The following is an 18,560-nucleotide window of genomic DNA, read 5'->3' as shown; positions in this document are numbered from 1 at the left end:
GCCCTTTAGACTCTCCAGCCTATCTTGCCACTCAGACAAACTGGACAAAATGAGAGTTATTAAGAGGTTAAAGCAGGTAAAATATGTGTACAGCTGAGTCAGTCTGTAATTCCAAATGGTAACAGAGATGTAGTACTCAGCCAGTTTCCCAAAAGTCTCTCAGGGTTACCCAGAATAACTCTGGGGATCTCCATCTTCTCATTGCCAGAACTGAGGAATGGGCGACAGGAGATGATGATTTGATGATTACCTGTTCTGTTCATTCCCTCTGGGGCACCTGGCATTGGCCACTGTCGGAAGACAGGATACTGGGCTAGATGGACCTTTGGTCTGACCCACTATGGCCATTCTTATGTTATTCTACCCTGTCAGAATACAAACAGTCCAGGCATAAAGGATCTTTCTTTGAATTCCATATTTACAGTATCTTCATACAGAAAACAAGCTGACAGTGTTTATCCATGTGGGCTTTTCCTTTGATGACAATGAGTGAGGAATACACTTGGCCTTTTGACCTCTGACCATCACGTAATGGCTTCTTGCTTTGAAGTTAGTATTTTCTGTTAGTCTGTAAGTCCTTCATTAGCATTTCAAAATATTTCTTTGATGGGTTATTTAATCACATGGGTATACACCATGTAAATGTTTGCCGTTACATTATAACAGGGACTGTGGCAAATGGTCAATGCTATTATGGTAGGTCCCGTACTTTTCCTTTGTGTGATGGGTCAGAGTGACACCCCTTGCCGCTATCCTTGAGCATTGACAGCTCTGCCAGTGCCCTGGTGGGGGACACAAGGGGTGTAGGGAAGGGACCTGGTCTGCCCCCTACTCTGGGTCTCAGTCCCTTCAGCTTTATGGGCTTCTTACCCTCTTTCCCCTTGGCGGGGAGAGTGGAGGGGTGTCTCTATCTTCTGTGCCAGGAGAGTCCTTCTGATCTCCTTGGGCAAGGTTTCCCTTCCTCTGTTACTCTGATCCTCTGGTCAATAACAGTACTCCCCCAAACTACAGTCAGCTCTCCATTCCCTTCTCCCCCATTCAGTGGGGGTGGGGTATGAGCTACATAATTGGCTACAGGTGCTCTAATTAACCTGTAGTAACCTTTCTTCAGTCCACAGAGAATAAGGGCCTGATCATCCTGGAGTTTATATACCTCCCCTCAATCACTCTTCTGCTGCATCACAGGACAGATAAGTGAAAATAATACAACTAACATTCCACTAATTTTCTTGAGGTTTAAACATCTGATATACACTTATACATTTAACAGTTTGATCTATCCTAACACATACATGATTTAGCTTGGGGTTTTGACCTGAGCTGGCACCTGGTTTGCCAGCATCACATGGAGTAACCAGAACTGCATGCAGTATTCAAGTTGTGGGCATACCGTGGATTTATACAGCAGCATTATGATATTTACTGTCTTATTATCTATCCCTTTCCTAATGGATCCTAATATTCTGTTAGCTTTTTGGACTGCTGTTGCTGCACATTGTGTGGGTACTGTCAGAGAAATATCCAGAATGACTCCAAGATCTTTCTTGAGTGGTAAGAGCTAATTTAGACTAGTCTACACAGCGCAAGTTACAGTGGTACAGCTGTGCCCCTACAGTACTGCTGCTGTAAGGTTCACAGTGTAGCAGTTCTTTGTCGACAGGAGAGCGCTCCCTGGTGACAAAATGAAACCACCCCCAATGAGTGGCGGTAGCTTTATCGGCGAGAGAGCATCTACTGCCTACAAAGGGCTGTCCACATCGGAACTTTTCATTGGCAAACCTTTTGTCGGTCAGGGATGTGGTTTTTTTTATATCCCAATTGACAAAAGTTTTACCAATGAAAGTGCAGTGTACACATAGTATCAGACTCCATCATTTTGTATGTATAGTTGGGATTATGTTTTCCACAATGAATTACTTTGCATTTATCAACATTCAATTTCATCTGCAATGTTCTTGCCCAGTCACCAAGTTTTCTAAGACCCCTTTGTAACTCTTGGCAGTCTGCTTTGGACTTAACTATCTTGAGTAATTCTGTATCATCTGCAAATTTTGCCACATCATTGTTTATCTCTGTTTCCATATCATTTATGACTAAGTTGAACAGGACTGGTCCCACTACAGATCCCTGCTTATTTACTTCTCCCTACTCTGGAATCCGTGACTTCCAAAGACCTCCGTGACTTCAGCCAGTGCTGGTTAGGAACTGCAGGGTCCCCTGCCGCTTGTGGAGGCAAGGAGCCATGGAGTACCTTGTGTGGTACCATGGGGCAATGGCAGGAGCCTCCCACAGCTCCAGGCCCCCACTGGCAGCAGGTGGACAACCCAGTGTGACAGATTTCTGTTAAATCTGCCTGAAGCGTCAGGTGATCAGTCTGAGGCCACAGGATCATTAAGGGAGGAGATAATGGAACACGCCAACGGTCTAAATTTTAAAGCTTTATTGATAAAATAATAAAATAACTGCGGAGAGTGGTGGAAATGCTTCCATATCACTCAAAGGAAGGAAGAAAGCGTTAGTGCCCCAAGCCCTAACCCACTTTCATACTCACATATGCCCAACCCAAAGCTGGCCAAGCTGGGTGTAATGTAAAAAGAAGAGGGAGGAAGGGTGGATGGGAGTGCTGTCCTGGGCCCAGGTCGTCCAAGGATTCGCTGTGATCTCCAAGTTGCTCCAGCTCTCAGGAGGGTTTTAAGTCCCAGGCTCCTTGTGGGGGTGCTTCGTTCGGGGACCTCTTCTCCTGGCGCCCTCTGTGCCAGTCCAAACCGGCTTTCCATGGTGTCTTCAGCTTTCTCAAAAAACCCCGACTCCAGGGATGCAAGGCTTGTCTCCCCTTCTTGCCGTCTCACTGGTGTTTTCAATCTCTGCAGTCTTAGACCTTGTTTTCTTCTTTGCTGGCCTCGCAAAAAGTGAAATTCCCTGCCAGCAATTGGAGACTCATTGGTAAAACATCTCTGTGTACATAACCTTGGTTATTAGATTTTGTTGTTTCTGGTTGCACTGGTGACTCAACAGTGACATATTTCTAATGAAGTGAATCCTTTGCTTATTTCCAGGTAATAACTGTGAAATTGAGGTGGATGAGTGTCTAAGTGACCCCTGTCACAATGGTGCCACTTGTGTTGATCATCTCAATGCCTTCAGCTGCCTATGTTGTGATGGATTTCAAGGTAACAAAGAATTTGTAGAACACTATGATTTTTGAAGGTTAATAGGGTTTGTTATTACACCATTTTTAGAAGTTAATACTCAGGTGATAAGTTTTACATATTCATTTTAGCTTCATCTGAATTTTTAAATATGTTTAATTCTGCATGAATACATCTTGAATACCATTACTGTGTTGTACCTTCTTAGCATCCTGTGAATGAGTGCTTACTTCTGGCTGGAAGCTTAGCTGTTATAAATGCACCAGCTGGGAGCAATGACATTTACCGTGCAATATACATTGTTTTCTTTCAATGTTTGAATTTTCTGGCAGGCTGGATGTAATTGGTTAATACTATACACTTTTGTTGGGACAGAAAGCTTTATTTTCAGTGCATACATGCAATTGATTTCAGCAGTAAAGTGGTGTACGGACTTAGACTGATTAATCAAGTATATTTATTAGTATCTGCTGTTATTCTGCTCTTTCAGTTCACATTAGGAATTTAAAATGCATACATTTTCTTGGTTCATTCTTCCTGAAATGACGCAGGTGTTTAGATTTTCTGAAATACCAGTGTAACAGACATTTCAAATATAGGGCAAAATCTTACTTTTTGATTGATAGTGGTTTGGAGGATTTTTGTTTTGTTTTCAAAACAAGTATAGTTTGTACTGTTATTTGTTAGAACAGTTTTAAACTTTCAGAGCTTTTCAAGTTGTCATTTTTCAGTTATTGTGTCTTAAATTACAAGAAATGAATTTCTTTCAGAAATATTAGTCACACAATATCTGTTCCTCTTAGTTACTTACGGTGATGTGGTAGTTAAGTAGTTATGTTCTAGACGATGATATAACTTTTTTTTTTTGTCTACATAACATTTCTTCTTTCATTTTGTGAGAGTTTACTTACTGCCTTATCAAGAACACAATGAAGATTTCCCTCCATGTCAAAGCAAATGCATTCTATTTCGCTGCCATTTGCTTTCTATTTTTTTAATATATTGATATAAATTGGTAAGGAAATTGCCTGCCTTAAGTCATAAGAATCAATTCAGTGACAGTGAAGACTATGTGTTTAGGTCTTTATTGGAAAAATCAATAAATAACTCAAACAATAAAATATCAGAATATTGCTTTAGAGGCATAGACTCAAGGTATAATGTTTCTGACAGAAAATTCTCAATAGGTGAACTATTTTAAATACAACAGAATACATATTTATATTGAAATATGTTGATGCTATATAATTTCCTCTTCCCCTACACTTTCCCATCCGTCTATAGGCACAACCTGTGAAATCAACATAAACGAATGTCACTCATCACCCTGTCTCCACAATGCAACCTGTGAAGACCTCATCAGTGGATATGAATGTATCTGTCTACCTGGCTTTGCTGGTGAGTGGCATCAATAAAGTATCTAGCTTTCTAGCCCATTGAGATATTATTGACTAATTTCCTGGTGCTTCCTTCTCATTTCTTTTTATCTACCCTAGCCTAATGTTTCATTTGCATTCCAACAAACTGGAACACTGACTTCATCTGTAAACTAAACAGTACAAGATAAATTAGGTCACATCTAAACAGGCCTTGAATGCTTCCACACCTAGGGAAGATTAGTCAGTGTTTAGTAATTCAGAAAGAAGTTGTTGTGGCTTGTGGTGAGGTGAAATAAATGGAGTGTGACACTAATATATGTGAAGTCCTTATTTGCCTGATTGAGACTTGCTTCTCATCACAAGTCATTTGAGATTTTTGAAGTATAAATTGAAGAACTATAAATTGACACCTGTTTGTCTTACTAATCTCAAAATCTTTTCAAAGGTGCAAGATGTGAAACAGATCTAGATGAGTGTGCCTCATTTCCCTGCAAGAATGGAGCCACCTGCATTGACCAACCTGGTAATTACTTCTGCCAATGTGTGGCTCCATTTAAAGGTAATGAATACTGAGGGAGAGGGGAAAGCAAACATAATTAACTTTAGAAAGCAGTTCTGTCACTTGTCTGAACTCATTTCACTCTTCTAACAGTGTTATTAGTCCTTCATTTTCTCAAACAGAACTTTTAAAGAGACCAGCCAATTATCCCTTAGGCTGCAACTAATGTGAAATAAACATTGTTTACTCATCTACTAAAATAATGTTATTAATCAGAAGGGATACTATAAAATCACTTTACTAACAAAATAGGATTCTGTGCAGAGAGGAAATGAGGGGGAAATGGCAATTGAGTAGTTTTGGAAAACTTCAGTTGGTTTTCACTATTTGATTTTTTTTTCTCTAATTTGATTACCCATGTAATTTTCTAATTATTTTTGCACATTCAGAATGGCAATTTATAGTTATGTTGGTATCCACAAATTGTTTGATTATTTCTGTCGATAATTTTAAGGAAAATGTATTTAATGTTAAGACTGTAATGGGGTGATCTTTTTCAGAAGAATTGCTTGGTGTTTTTAATTTTAATTTCTCATTAATAAAAATTGTAATGGCAGATTGTACATTATTCTTGAACAAATCTAATTTAAATAATAACATCAATTAAAATATACTATCAATGATTTATAAATTAAATCGAAAGTTTCTTTCCTTCTACAGTTTAATGTAATGGCTCATGTTAAGGTCGCTAGAATAATCATTAAAAGACCATTTTCTTTTGTTAGTTAAGCTGGGTTTTTTCCCCCCCCTTTGGGGAAGATGACTGCAGTAAATTAATAATTCATAAGAAACAATCAAGCCTCAATGTTTGTTTTATTATTTTAGTTAATGGTCAAAACTCTGCATATAGGTTATCACTTTTTAGTTTTAATTTATGAATTCAATCTTAATTTATAATGCTACTTGTTTCAGTCTGATAAACTAATAGAGGCCGATGATCTGTGTCCACCATAATTTCAGAATTGGTTCTGATTAGAAGGATGAAGAGCTTTTCCAGCACAGCATGGGCAATCCAGGTGCTTGCTGGCAGTACACATCATTTCCGCACTGTGGATCACATTTTATATGGGTATACTGCTTAAATTATCCAAAATTGCAAAGGTTGATTTGAAAGTAAAACAACACATAAATAACCCAAATTTCCCATCTTGGAAAAGAGGAGACTGAGGAGGGATATGATAGAGGTATATAAAATCATGGGTGGTATGGAGACAGTAAATAAGGAAAAGTTATTTACTTGTTCCCATAATATCAAAACTAGGGGCCACCAAATGAAATTAATGGGTAGCAGGTTTAAAACAAAAGAAAGTTCTTCACTCAGCGCACAATCAACCTGTGGAACTCCTTGCCTGAGGAGGTCATGAAGGCTAGGACTATAACAGGGTTTAAAATAGAACTGGATAAATTCATGGAGGTTAAGTCCATTAATGGCTATTAGCCAGAATGGGTAAGGAATGGTGTCCCTAGCCTACGTTTGTCAAAGGGTGAAGATGGATGGCAGGAGAGAGATCACTAGATCATTACCTGTTAGGTTCACTCCCTCCGGGGCACCTGGCATTGGTCACTGTCAGTAGACAGGATACTGGGCTGAATGGACCTTTGGTCTGACCCAGTATGGCGATTCTTATGTACTTATGTTCTTATTTTCAAATTTAGATTAATAAACTTAAATATATACAGTTTAGTTATTAGCATCTCTATAGTGATTTGTAACCCAATAGCAAGCAAAATTGGTCACTTTGGCAACACAAATCTGTCTGCTGGACACCTAGGCAGAGTGAATGTGTTCATGTACAAGCCTGGGAAACAAGCAGGGAGAACTGGAGGTCCTGGTGATGTCAAGGAACTATGACGTGATCGGAATAACAGAGACTTGGTGGGATAACTCACATGACTGGAGTACTGTCATGGATGGTTATAAACTGTTCAGGAAGGACAGGCAGGGCAGAAAAGGTGGGGGAGTAGCACTGTATGTAAGGGAGCAGTATGACTGCTCAGAGCTCCGGTACGAAACTGCAGAAAAACCTGAGTGTCTCTGGATTAAGTTTAGAAGTGTGTGCAACAAGAGTGATGTAGTGGTGGGAGTCTGCTATAGACCACCGGACCAGGGGGATGAGGTAGATGAGGCTTTCTTCCGGCAGCTCACGGAAACTACTAGATCGCATGCCCTGATTCTCATGGGTGACTTTAATTTTCCTGATATCTGCTGGGAGAGCAATACAGCGGTGCATAGACAATCCAGGAAGTTTTTGGAAAGCGTAGGGGACAATTTCCTGGCGCAAGTGCTAGAGGAGCCAACTAGGGGGGGCGCTTTTCTTGACCTGCTGCTCACAAACCGGGTAGAATTAGTGGGGGAAGCAAAAGTGGATGGGAATCTGGGAGGCAGTGACCATGAGTTGGTTGAGTTCAGGATCCTGACGCAGGGAAGAAAGGTAAGCAGCAGGATACGGACCCTGGACTTCAGGAAAGCAGACTTCGACTCCCTCAGGGAACGGATGGCCAGGATCCCCTGGGGGACTAACTTGAAGGGGAAAGGAGTCCAGGAGAGCTGGCTGTATTTCAAGGAATCCCTGTTGAGGTTACAGGGACAAACCATCCCGATGAGTCGAAAGAATAGTAAATATGGCAGGCAACCAGCTTGGCTTAATGGTGAAATCCTAGCGGATCTTAAACATAAAAAAGAAGCTTACAAGAAGTGGAAGGTTGGACATATGACCAGGGAAGAGTATAAAAATATTGCTCGGGCATGTAGGAATGTTATCAGGAGGGCCAAATCGCACCTGGAGCTGCAGCTAGCCAGAGATGTCAAGAGTAACAAGAAGGGTTTCTTCAGGTATGTTGGCAACAAGAAGAAAGCCAAGGAATGTGTGGGCCCCTTACTGAATGAGGGAGGCAACCTAGTGACAGAGGATGTGGAAAAAGCTAATGTACTCAATGCTTTTTTTGCCTCTGTCTTCACGAACAAGGTAAGCTCCCAGACTACTGCACTGGGCAGCACAGTATGGGGAAGAGATGGCCAGCCCTCTGTGGAGATAGAGGTGGTTAGGGACTATTTAGAAAAGCTGGACGTGCACAAGTCCATGGGGCCGGACGAGTTGCATCCGAGAGTGCTGAAGGAATTGGTGGCTGTGATTGCAGAGCCATTGGCCATTATCTTTGAAAACTCGTGGCGAACCGGGGAAGTCCCAGATGACTGGAAAAAGGCTAATGTAGTGCCAATCTTTAAAAAAGGGAAGAAGGAGGATCCTGGGAACTACAGGCCAGTCAGCCTCACTTCAGTCCCTGGAAAAATCATGGAGCAGGTCCTCAAAGAATCAATCCTGAAGCACTTGCATGAGAGGAAAGTGATCAGGAACAGTCAGCATGGATTCACCAAGGGAAGGTCATGCCTGACTAATCTAATCGCCTTTTATGATGAGATTACTGGTTCTGGGATGAAGGGAAAGCAGTGGATGTATTGTTTCTTGACTTTAGCAAAGCTTTTGACACAGTCTTCCACAGTATTCTTGTCAGCAAGTTAAGGAAGTATGGGCTGGATGAATGCACTACAAGGTGGGTAGAAAGCTGGCTAGATTGTCGGGCTCAACGGGTAGTGATCAATGGCTCCATGTCTAGTTGGCAGCCGGTATCAAGTGGAGTACCCCAAGGGTCGGTCCTGGGGCCGGTTTTGTTCAATATCTTCATAAATGATCTGGAGGATGGTGTGGATTGCACTCTCAGCAAATTTGCGGATGATACTAAACTGGGAGGAGTGGTAGATACGCTGGAGGGGAGGGATAGGATACAGAAGGACCTAGACAAATTGGAGGATTGGGCCAAAAGAAATCTGATGAGGTTCAATAAGGATAAGTGCAGGGTCCTGCACTTAGGACGGAAGAACCCAATGCACAGCTACAGACTAGGGACCGAATGGCTAGGCAGCAGTTCTGCGGAAAAGGACCTAGGGGTGACAGTGGATGAGAAGCTGGATATGAGTCAGCAGTGTGCCCTTGTTGCCAAGAAGGCCAATGGAATTTTGGGATGTATAAGTAGGGGCATAGCAAGCAGATCTAGGGATGTGATCGTTCCCCTCTATTCAACATTGGTGAGGCCTCATCTGGAGTACTGTGTCCAGTTTTGGGCCCCACACTTCAAGAAGGATGTGGATAAATTGGAGAGAGTCCAGCGAAGGGCAACAAAAATGATTAGGGGACTGGAACACATGAGTTATGAGGAGAGGCTGAGGGAGCTGGGCTTGTTTAGCCTGCAGAAGAGAAGAATGAGGGGGGATTTGATAGCTACTTTCAACTACCTGAAAGGGGGTTCCAAAGAGGATGGCTCTACACTGTTCTCAATGGTAGCAGATGACAGAACGAGGATTAATGGTCTCAAGTTGCAGTGGGGGAGGTTTAGATTGGATATTAGGAAAAACTTTTTCACTAAGAGGGTGGTGAAACACTGGAATGCGTTACCTAGGGAGGTGGTAGAATCTCCTTCCTTAGAGGTTTTTAAGGTCAGGCTTGACAAAGCCCTGGCTGGGATGATTTAACTGGGAATTGGTCCTGCTTTGAGCAGGGGGTTGGACTAGATGACCTTCTGGGGTCCCTTCCAACCCTGATATTCTATGATTCTATGATTCTATGTAAATACAGTCTGGTCCTGAAGCCTTTTCCCCTCCCCAGCTCATTACTTGCTGTTAGGGGAGAGCTCATTCAGACACTGCTTACATATAGGTAATTCACCTTGCAAAAATATTTTTAAAGTAGAGAAACTAAATCAAAATAATTAGAGGAAACAATAGCAAGCTGAAATTTTTAATCTATTAAATATTTTTAAATTGACATGTGATTTCTTTTTTCCCCCTCTCAATTTCAATGCAAAACATATCTCAAGATTATGCTGTTATGAATGATGTCATTTGCCCAAGAGTGTTTGGAATAAATCCTTGTTGCTTACTAATGGCTTGATCCTGCAAGCAAAGTATCTGACTTTAAAGATATGCACCAAGCACACTACACACAAACATATTATAATGTATTGGCTAGTTTATATGTGAACGGAACCACAGCCCTCCACTGGATGGAATGTAAAAGCAAATTAAGTACATGATTATGTCACAGTCAAATGGCTGCAATGCAAATTGTATCTAGCCAAATGAAGCCACGTGCTTATTCATATCTGATTAATTTAGATAAGATTCCTATTTATCCAGGCTTTTCTCCTTAATGCTCTTCTGCCTATTGTCAGAGTTTCCCTGTGATATGAGCTTGTCCAGGAGAATTCCAAAGAAAAAAAGGTTTTGTTTCTCTTTCTCCCACTTATCCCTTGCTTTTCTTTCTAGTTTGAAAGCAGGCAAAGTGGAAAGAGTACATGTTTTGTCTCCACCTTTACCTTCCTTCTTTCCATTTTCCCTTCCTCTTGTATGTGTTTAAGCATATCTGCTTCTAGTTTCTTTATACCAGGAAATTTGTGAAATCCCAAATTAGTGTCTTTACATCCTCACGTATTTTTAATGTATTCTACATGTCTTAATTTAGAGAGTGTATAAAAACAGTAATAGGATTGTTTTTGAATCCTTTTGTCTTTAAAGCCAAGTGCCTTAATTAACATGGGCCTACTTCACCAATGTTTGACAGCCCCTTTGCACTAATAACTCCAGCATAAAAGGGCCCAGAAAGCAGTGGATTCATACCCAGGGGAATACTCCAAGATGGTCTCCCCATCTGATGCGGAACTGTGTTTTGGCTATTCCAGATACTGGAATGGTCTCTTGGGATCATTGGGACTAAACTGGCCACCTTTAACCCATTCTTGACCCTATGTGGAGCACAGCTCCACCACAGAGATGAATTGAGTAATATGTGTTCAATTGTGCAGACCGTAGAAGGAGAAAAAATGACTAACAGAGTGGGTGCAACTTTGATATTAACAACTTCCAGTTAATAGCAACATTTTGCTGGGAACCAATTCCATTCTACTGTCTTTGTTAATGTGATTCAGATATTGGCAATGGCATGCCATTTACTGAGAACTTTTCTGAAAGAAAGGACCCAGGCACAGGAAGGTTTTTGTGGCTGCAGCCAGGGAAGGAAACACTGAGACATGGCTACCCTGGCTTCAGCCCCTCAAACTTGAGTACAACCAGTGTTTGATATGTCCCAATGCCTCCTTCCCAGGCTACAGCCCTGCAAACCTGCGTGCACTTAGGGACAGCTCAGTGGGTAACGGGCTGGAGTGCCTGTATCTCTGCCCAATGGGGAAGCCCTGACAGAATCTCAGCACTGTGGACTGGGAGATGAGGCTGTGGACAGGGCAGCAGCAGGGAGCGGGGGTTGCAGCCCAGATGCCAGTTATTTCTCTGGGGGCTCACAGAGCTGCATGGTACCTCTCCCCGCTGCTGCCCTGCCCCATAGCTTGCCCGCCCAGCCTGCAGGAAGTACTGTGCATCTCTCTGGGCCCACAGCATCTCCACTTCTCTGTTGCTGCCCTGCCCCCTGGAAAGACCTGGCATCTAGTCTGCAGCCCCTCTCCCCACTGCTGCTAAACCCACAGGTAGGTTTGCAAGACTGTATCCAGGGAAGGCATGTCCCAGGGCTTCCTTCCCTGTCTATAGCCCAACAAACCTACCTTCCCCTTATTGGTGACTGCTGCATAATGGTAACTGTTTTGCTGACATCCGTGTGATTACCAATAAGCAAAATCTACTGTACATTTAAACCCTTTCCTGATGTGACCTAAAATGACTTAGCTATGACTAAAAATTTCACAACTGTAAAGTCTGATATCTCAGGCCCCTTCTATGGTTAGAAGCAAGGGCTGGAACCTTTGGGGGAAAATTACACTCCTCTTTCCAATAGTATAATGTCCTGGTTCTAGTCCATGATATGCTGGACTTCAAAATCATGACACTTTTGTCTAGAAAAGCTATTTACTGGCTCAGAACTAAATCATCCCATCTTTAGGCCATGGAATGAGTAATTTGAGATGCGGGGGTGGACTCTAAATTTGTGGGAGGAAGAAGGAAATATTTCTACTTCAGATTTTTCTTTTTCTTTTTTTTTTAAATGACTGCTTTGTAAACTTTTCAGGAATTAGGACTGTTAGAATGAGACCTGGGATTTAGTGGACAAGTTATAGGCATTTGATAAATTTCACAAGCATGTAGTAAATTTATATATTATATGATCTCCCATGTATCACCTGGATATCCACTCCACATACATAACATGTGTTTGTGAGTGTTCCCTGGCAGCGTGGTTCCTCCTCCTCCTCTTCCTAAATGTGGATTTCCCCCCATTTCCAAATCACCCCAATTCAAAGCCAAGGTATACAGAAAACGTTTATTGTCCTTTTTTCTATTTTTATGTGTTCTCCTTTGTACTCTATAATCCCTTGGAATAGTATAAATCACCCAAGTACTGTGTTATAACCCAGATCTGGATATTGGACTGCTATTTACTTCCCATCACATAATGCTGCATGACATTTTCTCCCCATTTAAACCTTTAACCTGGGAACACATCTAGATTGGTAGCTTCTGTCAGGTTCCACTAGATGAATCATTACAAATGTGCAATTGCTCTGGGGATTCTTTGTTTTTCTTTCATCCCTAAGGTGCAACACTGAAAGATAGTAATGTACACTGAAGCATCTTACCAGAAAGATATTGGGTATTTTGCTATACTGTTGATTTTTTCTGTTGTGACCCCTTTGACAAAGAAGTTGAGTTATGGGCCGACTTGGATCTGGGATCTAGGAAGGGGTTTGTAATTTTGGAGAAAGGAGAAAGGTCAAATTTTAAAATTAGCACCAGGATGCTGATGGCCCAGGAAAATATGGTCAATATGAAACTGTCTGTTTGCTATAATGTATCTATTGAAATATATAAATAGGCCTATCAGTGAGGAGATGAGGTTGATTCCATTACAATATCCTAACAGAGGAGATACTATAATAAACTCTTCTATTATGGTATTGATTCTACAATTGTAGCACTTCTGTAATAGAATCACTGTTGTTATAGAATTGGTATTAAATGTTTCAGAAGAGAACAGCTGGTGGGAGACGCATTCTGCGGCCACATCTCACTTGTGGATATTAACCATTTCAGTGAAGACAAAGTTGTAGAGAAACACTGATGTGTGTTATTAAATTGAACTAAAAATTCACTCATGAACTAAGAATGTCACAGTTAGTAAATTTTAGAGTCCCCTTTGTCACATTTTGTCTTGTAGTTACCACACTGTTCCTTTCCTGCAGAAGAGTCTTAAATGCAGAATTGAGTTTATCCTCTTTTCAGAGAGAAATAAGATGACCTTAACCATTATTCTGTTATAAAAGTATAAAAGTGTCATCTCTTTTAATTTTCAATGGGAGAGGTGGGGGGGAAAGGGAAAGCAACTCATTTGTTTATGCTCAGTGGCTTCTCAACATACCTTTGCAAACTTCAGCCTACCACATTTGATGCACTGTAATCTTTGTTGGCCCAGGCTAAAAATGTCTCATTTAGCAAAAAAAATGATTTTTCAGCATATACCATTTCAGGTTAATTTGAAGATCCAAGTAATAAAATAAAACCTTTCACACAATCAGACATTGTCTTTTTCTGTATGTGCAGTAGGGGCTACATGATGTTGGTGGGCACTTACTTCAATGCCCCATAGAACCTATGTAGCAGGTGTGATAGCACCCTAGAACTTCTTAGAATTAACTCTTTCAAAGTATCTTCTAATTAAAGGATGCATCTGCATCCACTGACATTCTCCCAAACCACCCTTTCCTAATTTCCCCCTCTCCTACCTTGCAGCTCTGCTCATCATGAAGAAATAGATGTCATACAGATGTCAGAGCTGCATTGTCCTTGTTTGAGCATCATGAGGCATTGTGCCTCAGGGATGCACATTCCTTCAATTGGGGATAAACACTACTGTATGATAAATCATAAATCTTATGGCATTGTTCCAGGTGGTGACTAGACAGTCTAATTCAATGATAAGCAATGCACAACTACCTGGCCTCCTATATTCTCTGTGGGATTAGATGAGTGGCTTTGCCCTCAAAAAACATCAGTTTTCAGTCATGCAATTTGTCACTATTGAATAAAGTCTTGCTGGCAATCCAGAAATCTTACATACAAAGCTAAAGTGGCAAAAAGCCAAACACGTACCAGTTTAAGTTTGCGGTGATCATTTTCAGAAAGTTCAATTCAGTTCACAAATGGTAGTTTAACATTTCATTAAATGCAAAATTCTTCTTCAAGAAATGGGAACTGTAGATCCTGAATATAGTAGTAGCATGTAAAGCTCAGTGAAATTTTTCAGAGAAATAGTTTATTCACAGAAAAAAATTCATTTTGGTCATCCCGAACCTATTCACTATTTGATTCAGCAAGTTTAAGCGGTGATTTTTTTTTTTCAGGGCTTGCTGCGCAAAACCTGGTTTCAACACCTACTTACAAATGTTTATCACAGTGATTAGGGTATTTGTGTAGGATGGGGGGAGACCCAGCTTCAAATCCCCACTCTAGAGCAGGTACTTGAACTCAGATCTCTGAGCTAAGCAGCCTAACCACCAAGCTTGGTTACCTTCAATCTCTTCTGTTGAAGCCGGTCCACTTAGCGTTGTCAACTTTCTAATCACACAAAACCGAACACCCTTGCCCCGCCCCTTCTTTAGGCCTCTGCCCCGTCCTTTCTCCGAGGCCCCAAACCCCACCCACTCCCTCCCCCCTCCTTCTGTTGCTCACTCTCCCTCACCCTCACTCACTTTCACTGGGCTGGGGCAGGAGTTTGAGGTGTGTGGAGGGAGCCTCCACCTGGGGGTGTGAGCTTTGGGGTGGGCCCAGGGATGAGGGAATTGGAGTGCAGGAGGGGGCTCAGGCTGGGGAAGGAGATTGGGTGCAGGATGGGGTGCAGGCTCTGGGATGGGGATCAGGGCTGGGGCTTGGGGTATGGGCTCTGGGAGGGCATTAGGGTGAAGGAAGGGGTTCTGACCTGGAGCCCGGGGTTGGGTTGGGTTGGGGAGGGAGAGAGAGAGGTGGGGGGAGGGCGGAGGGGGTGTGGGAGGGAGTTAGCATGTGGGAGGAAGTTCTGATCTGGGGCAGACAGTTTGGGGTGTGGGCTCCAGCCCTGTGGCACTTAGCTCAGGCTGCTTCCAGTCAGCGGGAGCTCTGTTTGGGTCTCCAGCCTCAGCCTGCACCACTTCCCACAGCCCCCATTAGCCTGGCATGGCAAACCACGGCCAGTGGGAGTTACGATCGGCTGAACCTGAGGACGCTGCAGGTAAACAAACTGTCCTGGCCCACCAGCGAATTTCCCTGATGGGCCACGTGCCAAGGGTTGCCAATCCCTGGTTTATAGTAAAACTAAAAATAAGTTTATTAACAAAGAATAGAAATGTAAGTGATACTAAGCAAAGATAACAGAAATACAGAATCATTACAAGTAAAACAAAAATGACTACAACTTAATTCTAGCAAGCTATATCTTTACATAAAACCATTTTTCATGTGTAGCAAAAGAGCAGCATCTCCTGCCATTCAGGCCAAGAGTATCAGTTTCAGGTATCAGATTTTTCTCTATTTCCCCTAAAGAATATCTTTTTGCCCCTTTGTCTTTATCAGAGTGTATTGTCTCTGCCTCAAAAGCCAGGAAGGATCCCAGTGGAGACTCTGTCCCCCCATGTGCTCATTAAGTTCTTTGGTTCCCCACTAGCTAGCTTGATTGCTTTATTTATATAACAGTACTTTAATTGTCCTCTGCCTGCAATCAAGCCAGTCAGACAGATAAATCTACATTCCTTTGTTTAGGGCATGCTTGATTTATACACTGCTTCCAAAACATGCTTTAAGGATATATTTCCAGCACACATAATAAAGCCTTATATACATCCTGTGCATACATCACACAATGATAGGACTAGAGTGTTATGAGTTTACATATGATACCTTACAAGACACCTTTTGGATACATATTATGGCAACAGTGTATTTGAGGTGGAGACTGTGTCAAGTCTGGTATGAATTACAGAATAGTGGGCCCTCTGCCACTGGGCATTGAGGGGCTTATAGGATCACAACTACAAGTGCAATCAGCTCCCCCTTTTTTAAATGGGAATTAAGGCAATGAGTGATAGTCAGATTGTGTCTGGGTCTGTGCACCAGTGTTGATGGGGAAGACGCGGACCAGCCACATTTGCAGTCCTTTCAATCAAAACAGCCTGCTACCATCCCATGGGACATTAGTCACCCCAAAAGGAAGTGGAAGCCAGGCATCCCACTGGCAAATACACACACATGCATAGACCAAAAAAATCTGGCCAGCTATGTATGGGGTGTGCTTCCCATGCACACCCTCCCAAAGGCATAATGCCTCCAAGTATGGCCACTGGGGCACTGCAATTCCTCGACCATTACCCTTCTTCATCATAATTACTTTCTATATATTCTGAGGAAGCCCTGAGAGGCTCTTGATGTCACCAAAACACTTATGTCTACAGTTCTGTAGAAATAAATGCAACTTTACTTGTTCCTGCCTGGGGGATTTAATAATCTAATTTGGACATGGTGTATCAATGAAACAAGGGAAATAGTCATACTATTGCAAGATGTTCCAATGTTGCACCCCTATAATGTGATTTTTGATTCCCCCAGAGTATCCCAGGATGCAGAGAGAGCATGCCCACTGCTACAGCTTTAAGGACATCCATCACTCATCTCTGTGAAACCAGTCAGCTCAGTTGGCCAGTGTAGAGGATAAAGGAGGAGTCATGACTTTACTTCAACTTTTCTTCTTTTGGGGTAGCTAACAAGGGGTGGATAAAAGGACTGCATGTGCATCCAATGTTTGTATTGGGGCAGGGGTGGCCAGCCTGTGGCTCTGGAGCCATGTGCGCCTCCTCAGAAGTTAATATGCGGCTCCTTGTATAGGCAGTGACTCCGGGGCTGGAGCTACAGGCACCAACTTTCCAATGTGCCGTGGGCTGCTCACTGCTCAACCCCTGGCTCTGCCACAGGCCCTGCCCCCACTCCACTCCCTCCCGTGAGCCGGCCTTGCCCTCGATCCTCCCCTTCCCCACCAGAGCCTCCTGCATGCCACGAAATAGCTGATCAGTAGGTGCGGGGAGGGAGGGGGAAGCACTGATTTGCAGGGCTGCCGGTGGGTGGGAGGAGTGGGGGCTGGGGAGCTGATGGGGGCTGCTGACCTATTACTGTAGCTCTTTGGTAAACTGTGTCTCCTTCTCAGGCTCAGGTTGGCCATCCCTGCACTGGGGGTTGCCTTGCAAATGTGATGCGTCAGTAAGAATATATGGACTGAAGTCTCACCTGTACTCAAAATATGTTGGGCATGGCTGAGGATGGAGACCCAAACAAACTATTGGAAGGCTCTCCAGTGATTGATTATTTCCCCCCCTCATCCTTATCCCATATAGTTTAGAACAGAGGAAGGAAGTACAGTATTTTCCTATTTGGCCAAGATTTGTCTATGTCGTCATTTAGTAGGTCTATGGTAATTGTAGAGAAAATATTTATTTTTCAAAAGTTATTTTTTTCTTGCTTTCCAGTATTAGAGAAAAAAACTGTCCTTTGTTCTGATTTACTGTGTGACTCATTAAAAAGATACACTGTATTTTATTTGGTCTATATACTGCTAATAAGAATGCCCTTTTAATCAAATATATAATTGTGGAGAGAAATTGAAATACAATTCTGAGGAAATGTCTATTTATTCATTATCATCTTAATGACACATGTCCCCAAATGTGCTGCAATTAAGATTAAACCAAAAATTGTAATTGGCCATTAAACATGTTGCACAAGAAAGTAAACAAATGAGAAAGAGAACTCAGCAAAAAATAAAAAGCTTACATTGGTTGAAATGCTAGAATAATAATGGAGTTTTCAGTATAGGACACTATACTCTAGTATGAGAAATAGTAATTAGAAAATAGATATGTAAAATTCATAAGTGCTCATGAAGGCAGAAGACTACAGTACAGATAATAGACCAATTAGTTTTTCAGCATTCACAGGCTACATTTAAGGTTTTTTTTTTTTCTATACAGCATGGCAAAGCACATCAGAGGTATAATGTGCTGTAACAATTGTACTCTCACTGCCCCATGTAGACCCTGATGATGCACTCTAAAAGGTACCTGGCTCAGGTTAATGTGGATTCATGCCTTTCTGGCTGGTGAACATATTACAAAAGGTAGGGGGACTGACAACAAAATGGTTTCTAAGAGAGGCCCTAAATTTTGGAACCTACTCCCCAAGTTGATCTGAAATAACTTTAATTTGTTTACTCAGGAATCTTGGACTCCATTCCAGGCTCTGGAGAAGAGTGTGCTCTGGTGGCACAGACTCTTCTGCCCATTCTTCTTTCTCCCCCAGGCTTTACCCTTTCTGCCCTCAAACCTGATCCCAGCCTTGTCTCTTCCCCACCCCGACTCCCTTCTCCCTGTCTGATTTTCCTTGCCTACCCAATCCCACTCTCC

The 18,560-nt window shown here is 42.3% G+C and overlaps 1 protein-coding gene across 1 annotated transcript in view; it reads left to right on the top strand.

Annotated features, from left to right (window-relative positions):
• EYS (eyes shut homolog) overlaps nucleotides 1–18,560 on the top strand; it is a 453,978-nt gene that overhangs the window by 289,739 nt on the left and 145,679 nt on the right. The window contains exons 8-10 of the mRNA XM_073336354.1: nucleotides 3,057–3,170; nucleotides 4,434–4,547; nucleotides 4,974–5,087. Coding sequence (XP_073192455.1) covers nucleotides 3,057–3,170; nucleotides 4,434–4,547; nucleotides 4,974–5,087 — 342 coding nt within the window. The remainder of the gene's footprint in view (nucleotides 1–3,056; nucleotides 3,171–4,433; nucleotides 4,548–4,973; nucleotides 5,088–18,560) is intronic.

Source organism: Lepidochelys kempii, chromosome 3, assembly GCF_965140265.1.
Source record: "Lepidochelys kempii isolate rLepKem1 chromosome 3, rLepKem1.hap2, whole genome shotgun sequence".
Lineage (NCBI taxonomy): Eukaryota > Metazoa > Chordata > Testudines > Cheloniidae > Lepidochelys > Lepidochelys kempii.
Note: the sequence above shows the minus strand (reverse complement) of the source record. Positions and strands in the feature narration are given on the sequence as shown.